The sequence below is a fragment of the Leptonotus elevatus genome, chromosome 18, assembly GCF_054856555.1.
Source record: "Leptonotus elevatus isolate MCC_2025b chromosome 18, RoL_Lele_1.0, whole genome shotgun sequence".
Taxonomy (NCBI): Eukaryota; Metazoa; Chordata; class Actinopteri; order Syngnathiformes; family Syngnathidae; genus Leptonotus; species Leptonotus elevatus.
Genome location: NC_141256.1, coordinates 791053 through 814197, shown reverse-complemented (window position 1 = coordinate 814197; position 23145 = coordinate 791053). Strand labels below are relative to the sequence as shown.

Genomic DNA, 23145 nt, shown 5'->3' with positions numbered 1-23145 from the left:
TACCAATTTTTATCAGCAATATAATTATTTGTAAGAAAAAAATCCATTCTTGAAAATGACCGGTGCACCGCGGAAAAGAAGGTAAATTCCTTCTTCGTCGGGTTTTTAAGTCTCCAGCTGTCGACGAGGCCAAAATCATCCATATATTCTCCTATTACTTTAGTAGATTGTAACCGCCTTATACATGTTGTATTATTAGAACGATCTATTAATAGATTTAAGACTGTGTTAAAGTCTCCTCCAATAATAACAGTAGAGTTAGCTGCTAAATCAAACAGCTGAGAGAAAAATTCATGGAAAAAGGCCGGATCATCATTATTAGGGGCATATAAATTCCCAAATGTATATATTTTATTAAATATAGTCACCTGAATAATAATGTATCGGCCCTCTGGGTCTGTTACTATATTATTTAGAGTAAAGAATAAATTCTAATGTATGAGTATACAGACTCTTCTTTGTCTACTGTTATAAGGGGCAGAGTACACTTGACTAAAATTCTTGTCAATAAGTATTTTTTAGGTGGGTTTTTTTAGGAGACAAATATCAGCTTTTAATTTTAAGAGATGGTCTAAATTGTTTTTATTATTTTTGCCTGTGAGCGAGCGCCACACACATTCCAGGAAACCAGAACAAATTTATGCATACAAATAATATAAACTCAGTCCTGTGTATATATCTGTATAGGCTACTTGTTAATATTGGCATGTTTTTGGATGGAATCAAAGTGGTTAGGTGGTCAGTGAATATAAGTGTGAAAAAACGGAGAGGGAGGTGGACGTGAAGGAAATTGGTGGGGGATTAAACATGTAACAATACACCAGAAAATGGTAACCTAAGCGAGATTTTTTTGTTTAAATATATTTTAGATATAGTTATGTATTAATATTATATTTGTAATATAGCCTATTCATAATAAGTATTCATATTTTAGGTTTCATAACCACATATATATGTATACATCTAATAATCAAACAAAGTTGAGTTCCACCAATGCCAATTAGAACAGCCAGGGAGTGGAGTTGGGGTTCCGGAATAGTTGGCCATCAATGTATAGCTTATCAACGACCATCGTAGTCCGTTTACCCTCCTACCTATTTTGTCTCATTATGGGAAACAGTACCTTTTGCCGCTCATTAATCTCCCTCGGGAATTGGTCATTCATCCCTAAAGAGGTCCCTTTAAGCTCCCGTCCTTTACTTTTAACAAATTATTTATGTTTAAAATGCTCAAACTTAGCGATGATAGGACGGGGTTTGTTGCCCCTACGGGCTCCAAGCCTATGTACACGGTGAAAAGAGATATTATTTACCGTCTCCTGAGAAATTTTTAACAATGTCGTCATAATTGTTTTTATCTCGGCCTCTGGATTGTCAGAGGGGTTCTCAGATATGCCTGAGAATATTAACTCAGCATTATCTCGTTGGAGGTCACTTACCTGTTGGCCGACGAATTCCAAACTCACCTTTAATTTTTTGACGTCCTCGCGGATGAGGCAGAGGACATCTATATTTTTGTTTATGTAGTCCAGCATACTGACCTAAACGTCCGTAGTAGCTAGATCATCCGTGTCCGTCGATGAGTAATTTTTTATCTTCTTGGAAGGTTTCTTGTAGGAAGGATCCTCCATCGCGCAGCTGTAAAAGTATCCGTCGATGAAACGTTCGAGGTCCTCCACGCTGGGTGGTATTTCAAATCTGCCGTATGAAAGAGAGAAGAGAAAAGCCAAGTTATATGGTGGTTAAATTCAGATTTGGTTTAGCAAAATAGAGCTAGTTCTATTTTAGCAGCAGGGCGCCACCATGTTGGGTATTCCTGGTCTCGCTGCAGTTCTCGCGATAGTCACAGCATCTCGCCATCACAGGCCCTCTCGCTAGTTGTTTTCTGATGTCCATTCAAATTTAACAAGTCACCTTTTTATAGCACTTTTCATGCAAAAAAAATGCAACTCATAGTTTAAAATAAATCCCCAGCCACAATACTGACCCATTAAAAAAAAAAAAGTGCATAAACAAACAAAGAAAAAAGGCTCATCACAGGGCAACCTAGTAACGAAAACACTATCTCAGGGAGCCCTCTGCGCCAGGAGAGGGCCAAAAAGCTGCGGCTGCAGACCCAACCCCAGCTTCTGCCGCAGAGGGCTCTCTGAGGAAACACTGGAAAAGTACAATTACCAGGCTATAATAATTTTTAATGAACATAAGACCAAGCTAAAACTATAAAAATAATATACTAAAACAATAAAAAGAGAGGAATAATAATATAAAATGCTAAATGTTCAAAACATAAATAATAAAAGACTCAAGCATCTAAAAACAGGATACATAAGATTTAGTTTAACATACAAATAAAAGCTAAGATAATTAAAATTATTATATAAAATAAATCTTAAGTAAAAAGCTACATTAAAAAAAGTGAGTCTTGAGCCTGTTCTTAAAAACATTAACATTCTCTCCAGCCCTGAGGTTCTCCGGCAGGCTATTCCACAGACTGGGGCCGTAAAACTGGATTGATGCCTCCCCGTATGTGTGTGTCCTGACAATTGGAATAATTAAAAGTAGGGCTGGGCGATATGGCCCAAAATTCATACCACGATATAAACTGCATTCCTTCATGGTAACGGTATATATCACGGTATATAATTAAGTGTTTGTTTTTTTAAATAAATAATTTGCTTACAATTTACATAGTCTTTTATAGAAGTGATATGGATTTAAAAAAACAATGAAAGAATAAATGTACTTACTTTGGATAACAACATTTATTGTGCAAATATCAAATCAAAATTAAAAGTCAGCACTCTGGTGCAAAATAGTGCAAACAAAAAAATATTCAGGGCTCTACACTAACTTTTGCACTGGTAGCACTAGTACTACCAACTTTTTCAGTTGGTAACACCTTTTTGTGGGGAGATACAGCTTGACTGTATTTGCTCATGTATAGTTGTCTCAATATGCATAGCGTAGTTTCAGATGACAAAGAATGACAGCGACTCAACATATAGCTGCAAAATATTGTACTGTGACAAGATTTGTCTGTACTAAAACAGGTCAATTATTTTATATTACTTTAAAAGAAATTGAGGGAAAAGACTTAGCTATTTTTTTTATTTTTTTTTACATTATTTCGTTCAATGCAGCTCTTAGGATGCCTAGCACCAGTCAAATCTGGCCCTTCAACATTACTTTGGATTAGGTCGTCCGATGCAGGGTTTCCCAACCAGAAGTATGTGAACACATTGCAGGGGTTAAATATGTAAACTCGAGTAACTGGTGAAAATAAAATAAAACTGCTATACTATGACTCAGACTGTGTATTTCGTGTTCAATGTTTTGTTTAATGCCTGTTTAAAGGGGACTATAGTAAAAGGTGCTCCTATTTTTGATGGTAAATGTTATAAGAACTATGTAAAACAGCAGGTTTATTATTATTTATTTTGGTTCATTGACATACCAACAACTAGAATTGAGGATGGAAGCCTAGAAGATGTTTCGGTATACAGAGTTGGTCCATTGATTGTAATTAAGTAAAAAACAAAACAACAAAAAACAGTGATATCTCACCCATCATTCTTTTTATGTATGCCAGCTTTTATAGATGGATGGAAAGCTTACATTGTTTAGATATTTGAAATGATTAACGATTAATGCATTGATAGACTTTTTTCTGTCTGAGTTTGTAATGTTCGACAGTATATGAATGCAGCTGCAGTTTAGTTTGGCTTGCCAAACGCTGTCATTTGTTTACGCTCCCATTAGTGGCTAGTTGCTAACGCTGCAGACTTGTGTAGCATACAATGACAGACTAACTAACAGACTAATTTAACAGATTAATTAGATTTTTTAGCGTCTGTAATTGGCAATTATATATAATTTTGAGGTGGCGTTGTGTTGATGTTGGAAATCGACCGTCCCGTGAGTCAAGCTGGCGAGCCGTGCGCCATGCCGGGACGCAGATATGATGATGTAATCAACATGCGCTACCGCGGTAAGATGGTAGAGTCAAAATCTCTACCTTCGGCAAAATGTATACCTTATATTGAACATACCAATTATATCGCCCAGCCCTAATTAAAAGGCCGGTGCCAGAGGATCTTAGGGCAAGGGTTCAGAAGGTAAAAGGAGTTCTGAACGATATGAAGGCCCAAGACTCGCTTCCTAACCATGATAGAGGTAGGACGCATTTTATCGCTCCGCGAGTTCACTCACGAGGCGCCAGCTGAAAACAACTCCATTGGTTTTTTTCAACATGCCTAGTGGGAAAAGAGCAGACAAAATGGACGAGATGGAGGACTTAAAGTCTTCTATTCAAAAATTGGAGAGCACCATATCCTAAATCCAAAAACAAAAACAAAACCAAGAGCTTCTGAAGGAAATCCAACAGATGCAGATTAAGAATCAATAACTTGTGAAGGTGATAAAAGACAAAGATCGGCGCATTGCAGACTTGGAGAAGCTGACACAAGAGCTTGATCAAAATGCACGCACCAACGAGCTCATCATCACAGGGATTGAAGTTAGACTGCACACGTATGCACAAGCTGCGGCCCGAAGAAGTGCGGAGGATCCTGATCTGAATCCTGACAACGAAACAGCTGAGCACCAGATGATTGCCAAACAGCAAGAATTGTGAATAACAGTGGAATCGCAGCACATTCAAGAGTGCTACCTGCTTCCATCTCGAGGGAGAAAACCACCAATGGTCCTCATGAAGCTCACCGACAGAAAGAGCAAAATTGCTCCCCTCAAGAAGGGCCCAAAGTTGAAAGGTCAAGATGTCTATCTGAATGAAAATGTGACCAAAAAGAATGCTGAAATAGCAAGAAAGGCACGTCAACTGAAGAAAGGGTAGAACAATTGTGGCGACCTGGACCGCAAACTGCAAGATCCTCATCAAAACACGAGATATGAAAACCAGGGTGATTAAAAGCAAGGAGGCTTAGGTCAGATCGAAATATTACTGCATTTAGAAATTATTTGTTAATTCAAAACTGGAATTGTGTCTATGATGCAATGGACGTGAATACAGCGTATGGTTGTTTCATAAACAAACTTGAGCAAATTTATGATAAACACTGTCCAGTAAAGATATTTCATATTTAAAAAATCCTAAAAAAAAAAACATGGATGACCAAGTCTCTTATAAATGCTTGTAGAAAAAAGAATAACATATAAGATATTTTATTAACCAAAAAACAAAACAGGCAGAAGTTAGATACAAGAAATATCGTAATAAACTAAATGCTATTTTAAGAATCTGTAAAAAACAGTATTATACTAAATTGTTGGAGGACAACAAACATTATACTTGCAAGTTATGGAATATCATGAACGAGATTATTAAGGAAAAAAAAGTCCAAGCCATTTTATCTTGACTATTTTTATGCTAATAATGAGAAAATAGTAAATATGGAAAAAGTTGCAAATACATTTAACAAGTTTTTTGTATCTTATTGGTCCTGACTTGGCAGAAAATTATCCAAGGTCAGTGAAGACGCTACTGGTGAACGAGCATGCGCTCGCCTTGGCTGCTTACCTGGTTGGGTGAGCCTGTTGGTGGCGTCCGGGAACCGATTTACCAATTCCAAATGATTGGGTACTAGCTGCAACTTACACAAATCTGGCACTGACATACAAGGCCTTGATATGAAACTAATCAAGCTTCTAATAAGCGAAATTCTACAGCCCCTAACTCACATATGCAACCTCTCATTTATGACGGGGATGTTCCCAAATGAGATGAAAATTGCTAAAGTTGTCCCCATTTATAAAGGGGGAGATTTACACGAATTTGGCAATTACAGACCCATTTCAATATTACCACAATTGTCAAAAATCTTGGAAAAACTTTTTAATGATAGGCTTGATAAATTTATAACAAAGCACAAATTATTACAAGAGAGTCAGTATGGCTTTAGGAAAAATCATTCCACTGGACAAGCTTTGACCGAATCCATGGAAATCATTACAGATCTGATTGATCAAAAACTATACTCTATTGGAATTTTCCTGGATCCAAAAAAAAGCATTTGATATGGTAAATCATGAAATATTATTTTTAAAATTAGAGAGAATCGGAATTAGAGGTGTAGCTTTAGACTGGATACAAAGCTATTTATCTAAAAGATATCAATATGTGATCGGAGGGAGCATGTCAAATAGGCTCAAAGTCACATGTGGTTTACCCCAGGGCTCAGTTTTGGGTCCTGCTCCAGTGTCTAAAAAATGGTACTCTTTGCTGATGATACAAATATTTTATGTGCAGGTGAAGATTTAAACAAGCTGGCCCAAAGTGTAAAAGAGAATTGTACAAGCTGCAACAATGGTTTAATGCAAACAAACTGTCACTGAATCTAACCAAGACAAAATTTATGTTATTTGGTAAAAAAATGACTTAAAGAAACTATAAACATTCAAGTCAGCAATTTGAATATCGAACGTCTTAGAGAACACAAGGTATTGGGAATAATAATCGATGACTTGTTAACATGGAATACTCATATAAGTCAACTAAAAAAAAAAATCTAGCTAGAAGTATATCTATTCTATTTAAAGCCCAAAATATGTTAAATCAGAGGGCCCTTCAACTCCATCCATCCATCCATTTTCTGTACCGCTTGTCCTCACAAGGGTCGCGGGGGTTGCTGGAGCCTATCCCAGCTGGCTTCGGGCAGTAGGCGGGGTACACCCTGAACTGGTTGCCAGCCAATCGCAGGGCACACAGAGACGAACAACCATACTCACAATCACACCTATGGACAATTTGGAGTGTCCAATTCACCTGCCATGCATGTTTTTGGAATGTGGGAGGAAACCGGAGTACCCGGAGAAAACCCACGCAAGCACTTCAACTCATTTATTGTAAACTGATCCTGCCTTACTTGACCTATTGTGCTGAAATTTGGGGGAATACCTATATAAGCCGCCCACATCTCTTGATGGTACTCCGGAAAAAAGTAGTAAGAATCATACACAACGCTCCTTACAGTGCACATACACACAATTTATTTATTAAATCTAAATTATTGAAATTATATGATTTGATAAACTTTAGTACTGTGCAAACAATGTATAAAGCGTAAAAAAAACTACCTCCCTTATAACTTGCAAATTTGCTTCCAGGCCAGGGAATCGAAATATGATTTGAGAGGGAAACATGTATTCGTACAAAGTTATATCAGAAAAACACTAAAATAATTTTCGATCTACTGGTGTACAACAATGGAATAACTTAGATTTTGGAGTAACCAACACAGGGACATTGGCTGGCTTTAAAAAAAGTATAAATAACTTATATTTAACTCTGACTGCCAAGCATTTTCAGAAAAGAGAACATGTGGGTGCCAGCTGATTTAAGCATTTTGACTGAACTTTCAAGGTCCACAGAAAATTTTGTGTTTGGACTATGGAAACACAGATACTACCAAATGAAAGATTGAACTCTCATCTTTAATCAGAAAAAGTTAGTTTCTACCTTATTCAGTTTTTCAGTAATCAACAATAGAAAATAGGTTAGTTTCATCCAAATGCTATGTTTTGGACCAAAATACGGAGAAATCAAGCTTTTCGTGAAAACAATATTATTTCATGCACTCTAGTGAATTTGACACCTTTTTTTTCCCATGATTGATGCCACAAACACCTAAACAGTGCTTTACTCCTGTAAAACACTACCACCAACAATGAAAAAGTGTTTTTTGATAGCAAAATACGTTTATTTACATTCAACAGTGTAACAATTTGACAAAACAATTTGGCAAACTATTTACAAATGTGTGCAACTGTGGTACTATTTACAATTGTGTGGATGTTTCAACTACACAGTTTTTCTTTTTGTGAGGTATATTGTGTAAAACTCCCCTGCGTGCAAGTGGACGCAGCAGGATTTGCACCACAGATTAGTTTCACTGCGTTGCCCCTTCGCGTGCACTTTCTTGCCGGCCTTTTTTTCCGGGGAGTAGCAGGTATATACTGCAGTGTGTGTTTGGCCATGTTGTCATCAAGTCTACTCTCAGGATCATAATACGGTGACCTAGTGTTACGTCTGGCTTCCTCATGTCCTTCAGTTCCTATACCGGGTGGTAAGAGATGTTCTGATCCATCTTATCCACTCCATTCATGGTGGCATCGTAGTCCAGAACCAGTGTCTTCTCCGTGATCAGACTGTACCCACTCCTCCGATGAATATGCATTTGACTCGGGGTACTCTTCATCGTCCGATTGAACGTCCGCCTGTGCAGAAGTGCTCGGTTGTGCACCACTTTTTCTGCCGTTAGCATCGCTAGCCGGTGAGGCTTTACGACGTGATCGAAGCCGCCGCGTCAACGCTTCCAACTTCGGCGTCAACCTCGGAGTCACCATCATCATCATCAATGTGCTCTTTAGCATTGGTCGATGCTTTTCGTCTTTGAAAAAAATGCTCAAGCGTGAGCTGCTTGGAACCGGTCGCCATTTTCGCTTCCTCAGCCATTCTCCCCTCAACACTCTAGCTCCGCCTCACGTCTTCTACTACTGACTCCTACCCGATCTTGTCCAAAGAGAGTCATCGCTGCCATCTAGTGCCCATAAATAGTCATTATACTAACTTGATCTGCTTGATACTTTCAGCACAGCTGGCCAAGGCTTTCCTCCACCTGTTTCCACAAAAAAAACATAGTGAACTTCTTTGGCGGCACTCATTTGGATTTTACTAAACGTTATTAAACGTTTTTGGCGGTCAAAGAGTTGACAGGTACACTGACGAAAATCCATAAATTCTGATATGATGACATTTGCACACAAGGTCAAAATCTGGGTGAAAACCCTGAACTGTAAACAAGTCTTGGTGTTACTAAAAATTAAAATTAAAACAAAAATAAACACTGATAGTCTGACAGCTGTTACGTCTTTGAAAATCAACTACCAGCCTGACTGCTGTAATAAGTACAGATTCTAGCCTGAAAAACAACATGGAACTAGTGAACTGGTCTTTAAGTGCTCTGGACAAGATCTTCTCAACAATGAGAACTGGACCTGGTCAACGCTCATGTCCGGGTGGAACTTTCATGTCTGGATTTGCAGAAGATAGCTGGGGAAGATGGCGGCCGCTGTGTCAAGCCTCACTCGAAGTTGAAGACGCCGAAGACATCTACCTGTTCATCACGCTGGTGGCTAGGATGCTTCTGCTAGGGATTGCAGCCCTCTGGCTGCATCGAATCCTTAGAAAAATGCAGGATGGGCAAAAAGGCTGTGAAAATGGCAACTGTGGCTCTGAGCACTATCACTGGAGTGCAAGCCGACTTGTCCAAGGCCTGTGACGACATGTCACAGGTGAAGAAGATCGGAAAGCAGGGCATTGCAGTAATCAATTCGGTTAGTAATAAAAGCATGCATTAGTGACTCTGTGTTGGCCCGAGAGAGAAAGGGTTGGACTCTGTCTATGATCTTCAAGTGATAAAAAACTATTTTTGTTTTTTATATGTGGCATAAAAGTGAACTCAGAGGTTCAAAATAACACCCAGGTTTTTGACCTGAGGTGAGGGCTGTAGGGACATTGCACATATTTTAGTTAAGACTTTCCCTCTTTGGGCCTCAGGACCGATTATTAAAACTTCAGTCTTGTGGCATATGGCATCTTGGAGTAAACTGAGTATCATTTAAGTATTTCAAAGTTGGGCCGAGTGTCCTCCCTTTTTTTTTTTTTTATAATGAAAATATGGTCACCCTAGTACACTCACCTGCCGACATACACATTTTGTCAATTTTTGTCTGTTTTCATTTTCGTTTTAGTAACTAAAATTGTGAGTCAATTTTAGTTATCGTCATCGTCTGAATGAATGGCTTCGATTTTAGTTTAGATTTGTGACGAAAAATGTAAAAAAATATTTTTGCCGACAAAATTATTACTGGATGCTACACTGTTTGTACATTTTTACTAAAGACTGTGGGCGCACCTCTGTATTGAAACCAATATTTACGGTGGCCCAAGCCAACACATTCCAGCTAAGACAGTCAGTGGTCTCACGTAACGTGCAATAGATGAAAACTTTTATTGGGCTATTTATCGGTAAGTTTTAAATCATCAAACTTCACGCAAGAAAATAAAATTAAACGATAAACAATATACAATGATTTAAACAAAAATAATGTGTGAAAGTCTGTATTATGCACACATTATGTTTAAAAAGTTGGCCTGTAAATCTGAGTCCATTTTGATTGTTTTACCAGTTGTATTTTACAGAAGTATTAAATTCAATGATTAAAGAAACATATTAGAAATGTCTTTGATTCCACATATACTTTCTATTTGGTGATTTTTATATTAATTACAACGTGCACTATGTGCACTCCTGGTTATATTAAAATCATTCTATTGCAGGTCCCAGGATTTTTGCTGTGAGACATGTAGCTGTACGTTGCACTCAGCACTCTTGCCTCTGACCCCAAACAGCAACCTCAGCCCAGAGGACCACATGGCAAATGAGCTAGCTCAACAGATCAACTTCAAGGTACAGAATAATTTGGGTCACATGGAAATGCCTAGATAATGTTGTAATATTGTACTGTAATATGCCTGGTAATCGTTTTATTTGTAGTTTTAAACATTATTTCACTATGTGTCCACTTGTGCTGTGCTTGCATGTGATGTAGTAAGCAGAGGTGGGCGCGTCAATGAATTGTGAACGTCCGTCATTCGGCAATCGTCAACTGTCAGGACACCCTTCTGTCATCGTCAAGCCGTCAATATTTCAAACCAAACGGCATTGTAATCGTCAATTGTCATTCCCTCAACGAAATTGGCGTCTAAATATGAAGGTTGATTTGATTAACCTGCTAGAAGGAAAACATCAAAGAAAAAAAAAACGTATTTCCTTTTGCCAGACTTTGCGGCACTGTAATGGCCAAGCCCTTTGCCGAAAAGTCACAATATTTGGTGTGGAGCATGATCAACATCTTAAGGCTTTTCTGACAAATTTTCAACTGGATCCCTTGAATAAGCTCTGGACAGTAGATAAAAACATAAAGTATGATATTTCTTGTCATCACTAGGTGGTGCTATATGTATAGCCGAATTTGATCATGTATATGTTTTCAGGCCGTGACTGATGCATGAGAATTTTTGGAGTTTGTACAGGGGAGTTATTAATCATTTTCTTTCCTGAAAACAATTGGGTGTTAATTATTAAGTAACATATTTTCTTTTTTTGTATTTTTAATTGATTTTAAATCAAGTAAAAATATATTTTATCCAATATTTGATAATTAGATATAATTTTCATTTTTTCAAACGAAAACTACTAAAACTAACTAAAACTAAGCATTTTTTAAATAACTAAAACTCATAAAAACAGAGCTGCCCTGAAAACCATTTACACTAATTATTATTATTATTATTTAAGAAAGCGAAATAAGGACGTTCCGCTTCCGGGTCACCAGAGATGGCAGCTAAAGTATAGCGCTCCAGCCAAACGACTGTATAAAAACTCCAGAAGTCAAGTTTGATGAAGTAAATGGTTAAATCGGGTGATCGAAAAGAAGGAGCGAAGATGGCTTTAAGAAGGAAAAGTAAAATGCCACCCAAATCCACCGAGAAAAGCACCATCATGCCGCGGCAAGCGAATGCTATTGTTAGCCAATCTGCGGCTAACGAGGATGTCGGCGCTCATGAGGAGTCCGTGAGCCTAAACAAAATGCTGAAAGAATACGTGATTTTAGGCACGACATTATGGGCGAACTTACAAAAATGAGCACAAGAATGAACCAAGCCGAAGAAAGAATTGCTGAAAGTGAGGAGAAACTGCAAAGTGTCGAGGATGTTATGGCAGAATTGCTTGTGTTACAAGAACAGCTACAACTCAAGCTAATGGATCAAGAGGGCCGCTCGCGGAGGGAAAATATTCATAAAACAAAGAATCCCCTTTGTAGAGAAACTTGCTGACTGAGAATCTGGGGTTCTCCGACGCCGTGGAGCTACAGATTGAGAGGGTCCACCGCGCTGTCGCACCCAGTCCCCCCCTGGAGCCCAACCCAGGTCGATATTGGTCAAGTTTATGAGCTTCAGAGTGAAGGAGGAGTTGATCAAACGGGCATGGCAAAGAAAAGGCTTCACATGGGAGACATCGAAAATCAGCCTTGACCACGACTACGCACCGGGAGTGCTCGCCAAACGAAAATAATCAGCGGAGGCACACAAAGAGTGCTGAAGGACATCAAATTTCAGACCGTCTTCCCGTCTTGAGAGTTTTTCACGAAGATGGGACTAAAGTGTATGAGACCGTGGAGGATGCGACGAAAGTCACACACCCGACCCGACCTCCCTGTTGGAGAGACTTAAACGTGGATCCTGGCAACCGGCGTGGGGACGACACATCACCAAGTCCAGCTAGGCGACGGGCTACAAAGAACGGCTGAAAGCATTCAGGAGGAACCCAGATGACGGAGATTTACTGTAAACTAACTGATGAATCACAAGCGGAAGATTACATGGACGATGGTGTGACTGAAAAGGTGAAATAAGGAATAGAAAAGCTACTAGTAAGTACTAAACAATAGAGAGATGGCTGGGGTGAGATGGGGGGGCTCATTACACAGAAAGTAACTTGGCAGAGGGCTCTCTGTCCCATTGGGGATCAGAGGTTAACCCTCGGGAGGATCGCAGGTGGGGGGTGAGAATTCCTTGTTGAAAAATGGGAAAGAATTAGAAATAATTTTCATTAACATTGTTTATTGTGTTATTGTTCAAGGTTGTTTTCTTTGTTCAAAATGTTCGGCTTACTATTTGTTTTCAAAATGAGAAGGGAAGATTACAAAATTCAGGCTGAGTAACATGTCAGGCACATTTTTGAAAATAATGTCATCGGGGTTCTAAATCCAGTCAAGAGGAGCAAGTTACTATCGAAACTGAAACGAGAGAGCACAAGAGAGTTTTTCTCCAAGAAACTCACATGAAGAAACTTGAGCATGCAAAATTAAACCGATTTGGTTTTAAACACGTATTCTCTTCCTCTGGCCACAAAAGGGCCACCTTAATAACAGACCCTGTTAACTATGAACACATATCAGAGAAGATTGATGAAGAGGGAAGGTTTCCCATGATTACAGGGAAAATTGAAGACTATAGACTATAGACTTAACATTAATTAATATTTATGCTACTCTAGGCAGCAATTGGGTATTCTATCAAAGTGTTTTTGATATGATGACAAAATCCCAGGGCACAGTGATTTGTGGGGGACGATTTTAATATTAGGTTAAATTCACTGTACTCAACAGGAAAAGTTACACTGAGGGGCACCCTGGTTAGAAAATTAAAATCACTTATGGAAAGTGAAAATGGAAAGACTTTGTCACCCTGATGACATGTATAGATTTTCAAACTTGATTGTGATTGTATGACATTTTACCTTCTTGATTTGTATGTTAAGTAAGCGTTTTTAACTTTTTTAATTTGACCTTTTTTATTGTTTTCTGTTCTTTTGCATCTTGGTAGGTTTTGTATAAAAAAAAATAATGTAGGGATTCATACTGTAAATCAACTTTGAGTGATTGTATTGCTCTTGCATATTTTCCCCAAGAAAATGACTAAAAAATAAAATAGCCAAGCCCAAAAATAAATAAATAAATAAAAAAGCTAAATTAAATCTAACTAAAATGACAATTCGAAAACTCTAATAACTTTGCACTCCCCCAGTTGTCAAGAATGGCATTGTAATGATAACAGCAAATGTGTATTTGCCTAACATCATTGGTTGGTGGAATGCTCCTCCGGACAGCAGAGGGCTTTCGTGAGCGAAGGTGGGGAGCAGATTAAGGGCAGAGCCAAGATGCATCGATGTACTCCTGTCTGTATATAAGTGATACATAAAGTACCTGTTTTCAATGGCGATGCTTTTCAATGCTAACTGGGTCATACATGATCGTTTCTCATACTCAACCCCCCTCACTCTGCGCCCCTTACCCAATGACTCACTCTTCTCATGATCTGTTAGATTGCAAGACAGCAGCAACTTGTCAATTTACTAGCAGCTTTTTAGTAGGCATGAGCCGGATATCCGTACAACACGAGTATCCGGTACAGATAAAAAAAACAACATTTCAGACACGGACACAACCCGGATATAATTCCCTATTATCTGTATTGGATGCTCCAGCGCTCCTCTCACTAGCTGTCATTTTGCGACATATCTACAACGTGTTTGCATGTAAAAGCGACATTGGAGACAATGCGCGGATTAACCTAAAATTTTAGACAAAATTGGCCCACACAACAAATTAAAATTATTATTTTTCATTTCCTTTATATTAGGAGAGTAATTATTGGACATTTTTGTCCAGTCGCTCTTCGCAAGCAAGCTGTTTATTTTGGACTTATTTCCTCATGATCTACGAAACTCGCAATATTTTTGACAATATTCAAGACGAAGCGCTGCCACACATTCATATAATAATAATAATAATAACAATGAGCAACGCTTTCAAATCTCATCCAAAATATTTTCGTTCTAATATTTCCAGACTATGATACCACGTCTGCACATGTACTCATAAATTTGGGAGACAATCAGTCATGTGTTTTGTTTTGACATAAAGTGACGTAATGTTTATCTACAAACGGGATCGAGCCATCACGACGTGAACAATTAATATTAATAATAATAAATGTAAAAACCTGCGAGATTAGTTCTAATATGTTCAGACTTTAATTAACACATGTACCCATAAATTCTGGTGACAATTAGTCACGCTTTCATTCATAATGCCACCATCACGGACCGGTTTCACATATATCAGGTTGGCTGCATGCATTTTCGCAAATGTCTTTTTTTCACCTTTCTTTCTGAAGGAAGAATATCCTATGCAACCTGAGATGCATAGGAGTGTTATCCAAATTATGTCAATAGGCTACTTGACGACGCCTAGGCATTTTTATAGCACAATATAGACTAGGAATAAGTCCAGTGTTGTCCCTTGCTCACCACGTCATTGCGACGACGCGCTGCACAATAGCTCAATATGACAGCGTACATGGTATGTCATCATTTTGACACGTAAACAAGCAGGGAGTCAGATGCCATTGATATTTTAATGTTTATATGGCCTTATGCCCGGGCGGCAACATCATGTTGCGTTTTGGAATGTGGAGGAATATCACCTGCTTGTACTGTGCGTGTGCACATTGAGCACTTGTAAAATATGAAATACAAATTATTTGTATTTTATGTTTTACAAGTGCTCAATGTGCACGTGTTGAACATATATTCTATTTGTAACAAATATAAAATGTATTCACCTCTCTCTCTCTCTTTAATTAAGAACATTTGGTAGTTAAAAACAAAAAATATGAAAATTATTATTTTTTTTAAACGAAAGCTATGTTGCATAGTTCATTATTTCCTACTTCATGTGCTGTATACAGCAGTATTACATATTATTTTCAAATGTTTTTCCTGAGTATATAAAAACTTAAATCGTCCCTTTATTATTGTGATCAAAATTGAACATTGAATCTAAATTCTTAGACTGGTTAGTAAATATTTATTCTTACACATACATTTTCAGAGTTTATAAAAAAAACTTGCTAGAAAAATAGTTTACTTTTGCGATCACTGATTTGAATCTCAATTAGGCTGTTTTGGCAATGGTTTTCAAATAAACTAAAATTATAGCAACTTTTGATCAATCCATATCAATTTCAAATTTTATTTTACCATTTATCTTAAGTGTGAAATTGAAAAAAGAAAATTACAACTGAATTGATGTAAGCCCCACTTATATCCGATCAAACCACTCCCACATCTGGTTTAAGTCATGCCCTCTTCCGGTTTAGGCTACGCCCCTCCGAATACAGATACAGATCATTTAGATGGTTGAACAGATGAGACGCTGACATAACTTACCTACTATCTTTTAACCACTTCAAAAATATGTTTTTCGTCCATGCGAAATCTTTCTCCTTCTCCTTCTTTCTTTTTCACATTTCAAATGGAAACACTGGCGCTGCAGCGTGTGCTCAAGGGGGGCGTGCACCGGAACGCCGGCCCGTGCGTGTGTGTTTGTGGGGGCGTGCGCTTGAGCGCCGTGTGTGTGTGTGCGCGCCGCATACTTCGCATACCCCCTTTTCGCGCCACTGTGGAGGACTGTTGGTTTGCGAATGGGTAGCGGGTTGGGCGTGGTCTGGCTGTGATTGACAGCAGCAACTCACTAAGAAGGCGTTTAAGGAAGCGTGTACGAGAATGAGATATAGTCTGTAACCTCGTGTAATTGTAAGAGCCAAACAAACAGCCAAATTGTGTTTAGCCTCAAGATGGCTCCAAACACAGTTTTCCCCCAAATTCAAGGTTTCAACAAACATGCACTAAAATGTCAAAATAATGACCAGGACATGTACTGTAGACAGGCCCGGACTGAGAAGGCGGGACCAGCTGGATTTTTCCTGGTTTGCCGCCAGGAGGCGCTGTTTATTTCGGCCCGCGAGTTTGTTTCAAAAGCAGAAATTAAAGTGCTTTTGGTACAGACGTAGCCAGACCCAGAGTGACTAACTTTGAGTGGTCTGCATTTTCCCGCTTGGTCAGCCTGAATTATGGACCTTTTGGCCGCTATTTTGTGCAGAAAGGATCCTACGCATTTTTTAAGCAAGCGCCACAGTCTCTCTCTCTCTCTTTCGCTCCCTCTCCCGTAACTGCCAGGAGCTCTCTGCTCACTCTGTCTCCCCTCCCCCCACCCTAACCAGGCTGCTGGCTGACACACACAGCCAAACTAATTAAACAATATACTGAGTGTCTGGAGTCTCAAAAGTAAAAAATAAAAAAATAAAAAAATCTGATAAAAGACAAATGTGGCGCAGAAAAGCATCACTTTGTCTCTCTCTCCCCTCCTCACCCCCGCCAACGCCCGCTGGCCGACACTACAGCCAAACAAGACACTCTTAAAAAAATCATGTCAGATAGCAAAAAAGACCGAGTAAAGGCAATATTAAAGGAGTGGAGCTGGCGCGCCAAATGCGCTCTAACGCAAATGTATAAATCATTGTAGAGCCCTATAGAAGTGTGCCTGATGTAGAAGACAGTAAGCAACACCAACACAAAAACAAACAAAATAAAGTGGCTGATCAATTTTCTACTAGCCATTTAATATTGTGGTATTTATATTTGTTGGGAACAGTAGGTTACATTGAGGGAGGAAAAAAAACATTCTGCCCCACTTGAAGGAAGAGATAAATAGCAGGGCTTAACCTGCTTTGGGGGATTAAAAAAAAAAGAAGAAGTAATTACATTGAAAACAAATATAGAAATGAATATTTTTTAAGTGTGACTGAAAATAACTTTTGCATTTTGTACACAATTTTGTAAACCCTGCCCTTGCTAATAGTAATTCAATCAAGCACATTCCAGCACAAGGAAGTTAAAGTGTGATTGCAGTTCATAATTTGAGCTCTTAATACCAAATTTGTCTTGTACTCTTGCCCCTTGCCTTTTTATCTCCTTATTTAGGCTTTATGTTTAGAGAATATGACAGGTGGTCAAATCAATTTCTTTAGCACTCTTGACTTTATGTTTTCATAATTGTTCCGATATACTTATTGTGTACTTATTAAATTTGTTATCATATTATTACACTATTGACGTTGGTTACTTATTCAAATGTTTAATACATTTTAGATATATTTTAGATTGATGCATTAATACATATGAAATATACATCTTCATTAAAACACTGTAAACTAAAGTGGGCCGGTCTGAGCCATGAAACTCCAGGACTGAAAATGAGTAGACAGCATTGCTGCAATGCTGTAGACAGCATTTGAAGACCAGTTTATAGTTTATCAGCAAAAAAAATACAGTGACTAATCCGCAAAAAATTGCTTCCCAATGTTCAGTGGTGGGCGTGTCAATGAATTTTGGACGTCCGTCATTTGGCAATTGCCAACAGTCGTGACACCCTTCCATCGTCGTCAACCCTTAAATATTTCAAGATGAACCGCATTGGTAATTATCAATTTGTCATTCATCGATTGCTCTGCAAAATGAACACCAGTCTATAATTCCGTCATTCAAAGTGGGCATCCATCAATGCTCCATCATTTGTCAATGCGTTAGCAAAATTGATAATTACATTGACAGACGAAAAAAAAACTTTCACCGAGCAAATACGCTCTTAATTTTTTTTTTATTTCGAGCCTTTGCATGAGATTAGTTAATGTCAAAGCTGTAGACACAGAAGTAAGCATTGTTTAAATGTTTGTTCCGTTTGTAAATGCAGACAGAGACAAGTTCATCAAGTAAAAGAGCAAGTGAAAGTGAAGATGCCAACAACAAGGTTCCCAATCTTGGCCAGGAAGGTGCCTCTTATTCTTCAGGCTGCGCGGCTGTTGATAGGCCCCTGACTGAAGAGGTAGGTGTTCTAAATCTTCTGTCAGTACACTTAGACTTTTGTTAAATTCCTTGATACAAAAAGTATAATATCTAAAATAAACATAACACAGACAATTATGGACAAAATAATAATCACAATTATTTTGATTAAGTTTAAAATTACGAATAATAAAACAATTATTAATTGATTTTTACTCTCTTACTGCCAAAAACATCAATTGAATTAAGGACACTCCCACTGTAGCCCGCCAATCACGTCAATTGTTTTTTTTTTCTCAATGGGCACTGCAACATCTTGTGCAGAGCTCCTTTTGTGAATGGGTGGAAAAATCACAAAACAACCACTAACTATGGCCAGCAAATGGCAGCATTGTATCTCTTTTCAATGGGCTCCAGGTAATATCAAATTACAAGAAAACATGGCGGATCTTAGAAAATAGAACATTTTCAAGGCTGATGTATATGATCAAAGCCTTTGTCACATTAAATCTAATTTACAGAGCGACACTAGATAAAAAAATATTAGTGTCAAAGTCACTATTGTGCAGAAAATGTATCTTTTCACAAAAAGCTTATTTTCTCTTTTTTTCCATTTTCGCTACATGTCACTCAAATTATCTATTTTCAAATGGTGATTACTAAAGAATGGAATAAGGCAGAAACATACTTTTTTTTCTAATGAAAGAATGAAATGGGATCTTTCATGTGGTATCCACCATGTTTATGTAGTCATAGCACACACTATTATGTTTCCCTTGAAAGATGAGTTAAAATCACATGGTGAGGCTGCCTTTAGCCACTATGGTCATCACCTATGGGCATCAGGTCCGCAGAGACTTTGAAGTTTTTAAGAGGAGCCTCAAGACATACCTTTTTAGTTTGGCATTTAAATGATCTTTCTTTTTTTTAAACCCATTTGATATCTTTATTTATTTCTATTCAATTATATTGTCTTTTAGCTTTGATTTTGACTTGTTTTCTTTAAGTGTTTAACTGTTTTCTTCTAGTGTTTAACTGTTTTTATTTGGTTGTTACTAAGTTTTTAGCTCCCGTGTATCCTCATGGGGGAGCCTTCGCACTGGGAGAGATGGCTGGTCTTCTACTGCGGGCGGTCGTCCCGGGGGCCCTTTGGCCCCGGGGGACTTGGCGCGCTTCACTCTGTGTGCGGCGAGCCGTGGCCAGTCTGGGCCGGGGATCTCTGGGATTACATTGCTCCCTGTGGTGGTTGGTAGTCATCCCTCTCAGTGTGGATAAGCTCCTCCTGGGTGCCTTTCCTCACAGGGTTTTCCTGCGCCATGTTGTGGTTTGTGTGTCTGTGGGTATGATCAAGGGGGGATGTTGGAGGATGTTTGGCTTCGATACTATACCTGCTTAAAATACCTCGATACCGGTACTGAAACGGTACCTCGACAAAACTCTAAAACATCAGTAAAACCAGCAAAATTAAAACTGACAAAAGAACTCCAAAATAATTTTTATTATTAATTCAAAATATTGCTATATACATGTTAATTTATGTACACAGTATATATTTATGTTTATACTGTATGTGCTTTCACATTGCATGCCATATTCTTGAAGTACTGTATTTGACTGCATTTGATGTAATCAGTTTTTAATATTGGCAATACAGTGGCACTCCAATGACTCATGTAACGTTGCTTGAGTGTGCGTAAATGTCTCTGCTCTTCATTCTGCTCCCAATTAGTCGAATGTGTAATCAAATACTACAAACTGGGAACAAAATAATTCACACACCACTTATTTTTAAGGGAAGTGTCAAAAATGCGTCACAACCTGTGTCTGTTGCTGTCAGTTGTCTAAGCTTTTTCTATGCATAACTGTGATTTCCTACTGTTTGCCCACTGCAGGAATAATTGCTGCTTTTTCTTCTGCTTCTCTGCGGGGGCTGTGGACCGCTGGGGTGCCTGGCGGGCCTTTAGTGCCTTGTCCTGCTGCGTTGGGTTGGGGGCGCGGGCCGTGTTGGGGTGGAGGGCGCTCCTGCTCCTGGGTTTGCTCTCCGGCCGGTGGCCCTGGCGGGGCCCGGGGGTCGTCCTTTGGCGCTGTCGCGGCCTGGGGGGCCCTGAGCACTTGCTCTGTCCTGGCAGGGGTCGACGGCTTTCCTCTTTGGTGGAGATTTTCATGCATGCCAGATCCACCACACCAGCATCTATTGAAACTCAATCTGCTTCCTCCTCAGGTCATTGAATCGGTGGAGGCTGGTGTCTGTGGATCTCACTCTGCTTCGTTTGTCCTTCCTTCCTTTCCTCAGTCTCTCCTTTGGTCTCTTGAGGTCTCCTTGATTTTTTTGGATTTATTGGAATTTATATGTTTCTGGAGTTGGTGAGGAATTCTGGTTGGTGGCCCGGTGGGTGGTGTCTGGCCGGTGCTGGATTTCACTTTCCTTTGTTTTCTTTGGTCCCCTCGGGTCTCCTGACGGCGGTGTTCGGTTTAGGTGAACGGTATGGGATTTTTTCTAATAGGTTTTTGGTGCGCTAACGAATACACACACACTCGAACGCACGCACACACGCACATACACATACTCACCCCACATACAAAAAGAAAAAAAAGAAAGAAAAAAGAGCAATGATGATGACATTACCGAATGAACAATGCTGAGCTCTTTTTGAGAAAAAAATAAAATAAATAAATAAACAGAGTTGGCAGGCTGTCTCGTATTTTTTTTTTTTTTACCGGTACTAAGAAAAAATGATACAGAGCCGTTTTTGACGCCAAAACATCGAGGTACGGTACTGGTACCGGTATCCCGTGCAACACTAGTACTATGGATGTTTTAATTGTTCAGCACCTTGAGTTGCATTTTAATTAGGGATGCACGATATCGGTGGCCGATAATTAACGGCATTTATCGACCAATTTAAAGAAATCCGCCGATAATTATCGGCAATTATCAACCAATTTGACGCCATACAGATAAACCAGATAATAAAGAAATCCGCTAATAAGAATAGACATGCTACGTTGGTCCATCTGTTGTTTGTGGCTCAAATTGTGCCCAACTCCTCAAACTTAGTGTCACTCAGTGTATTTGTGATATCATAATGCGCGCGACGTCGTGTTCACAGAAGCTGCAACATGGCAGTCGTCAGTGTGAGCTTTCTGTGTCTCCCCAAAATGTTAGCCTCACAGTTTTTTGTTGCATTTTTTTTTTTTTTTTTTAACGACTGTTTTGTTTTGGCAAACTCAAAATTAGTTACTGGTTGTCTACGAAACAGAGATATTAATCAAATTCAGCTTCATTGTACTTTACACAATGTTTCAATGTACTTGTACATGTTATACTTTATAGTAGGACCCAAAAGTATATTTGTATTCAACTTAATTTTGCAAACAATTATCGTCACTTTCTAAATTATTGGTTTTTCGGTATCGGTTGGGTTAGGGTTATTGTGCATCCCTAATTTTAATGTATGAAAGGTGCTATATAAAAAAAGTTTGATTTGATTGAAAATGCTCGAAATCAGCTGGCACTGTCGGGGTTGTTATTGGATTTTGGAGATTTGGCAGTAAAAGAGCTGAAACTCTAATTTTATAAGTAATATTTTTTTCAACTACTAAAACTCAACCACTCAACTATGATTATAGCCTTATGCTCATTCATCCCTTCACATTGAACACTTTATTCTTGAACACTATTATTTTTGTCAAGTATAACAAAACCTTATAAATATCATGTCATCAAGCTTCTTGCATTTTTATTATTTATTTTTAAATTTAAGCATTTCATTACCTTCTTTATCGTATTTATTTTCACAAATCTGGGGATTTAGTGGACTAATCTTGGACCTCGGATTGTATTTTGTGCTGTTATGTGGAAATGTGTGTTTTACACACACACACACACAAAGTCCTTGGATATTTGTATCCTTGAATTTTGAGGAAAGGAAATTTTGTAGAATCCTTAAAAACTCTATACCTTTTGATATGACTTAAAAGGACAGCAAGAAATTAACTTTGTACGGAAGTAAAATACGTATATACACTAAAATAGATAACAATACAAATAGAAAACAAATACTGGGTGTTCCTGCACATTCCGGCCTCTTAGGGGCAGAGTGGTGTCGGACATCCTTGGTGTACACCAATGTTCCCTCTAAGCTGCGTGCGTGAGCAATCACGCAGTGCTCTCACCCTCTCATCGCACAGCAAATCTGTAACGCACTAAAAAGGATTCCCACTTTCCTTACCGTTTCCACAGCCGTTTTGATAGGGTGCCCAGTGCACAGTCAGTTGTTTAACTGTAGTTTGAAGCATACATACATTGATTACACAAACATTCACACTCGCAGGGTTTTTTCTGGCTCAAATTGAGGCAGAGGTGGTATCATCCTGACTATGATGGGTGACTACCAACACGAGGTATCTGTGCCAATGCCAGTCTTATTTTAAGGGAGCAGTACTCGCCGCGGTGACAGATACTATTATGGGCCGCCCTCCTGCAGCCATTTTACGATCAGGGACTAGAAATGAGAAATTATATGAATAAAGTTGCCATTAATTTTTGCCTTTTTTTTTTTTACTACAATCATTAAAAATTCATCCACTTGTACATATTAAATGCTAAATATAGTTCAGCAATGTTTTAAAACACTGATGTTTATTGTATATACTGTGTTTTTATGACTTTGGCGATGGCTGGAGCGCGACACGCCATCTCTGCCTCGCAACCAGGAAATGGGCGTGTGCAACGGTTGCTCCATGATCAGTTTCTTCTTCGGTACATTTAAGTAAAAAAAAAAAAAAAAAAGGAAAGCTGTTTCTTCTTCAGTTCT

At 38.6% G+C, this 23145-nt stretch overlaps 1 protein-coding gene across 3 annotated transcripts in view; it reads left to right on the top strand.

Annotated features, from left to right (window-relative positions):
* The window catches only part of ube2j1 (ubiquitin-conjugating enzyme E2, J1), a 60434-nt gene that overhangs the window by 34561 nt on the left and 2728 nt on the right, over positions 1-23145 (top strand). For 2 of the 3 annotated variants that reach the window (XM_086061149.1, XM_086061150.1), the window contains exons 6-7: positions 10357-10486; positions 18237-18368. In XM_086061149.1, coding sequence (XP_085917275.1) covers positions 10357-10486; positions 18237-18368 — 262 coding nt within the window. The remainder of the gene's footprint in view (positions 1-10356; positions 10487-18236; positions 18369-23145) is intronic. The other variant, XM_086061151.1, reaches the window with a different exon arrangement.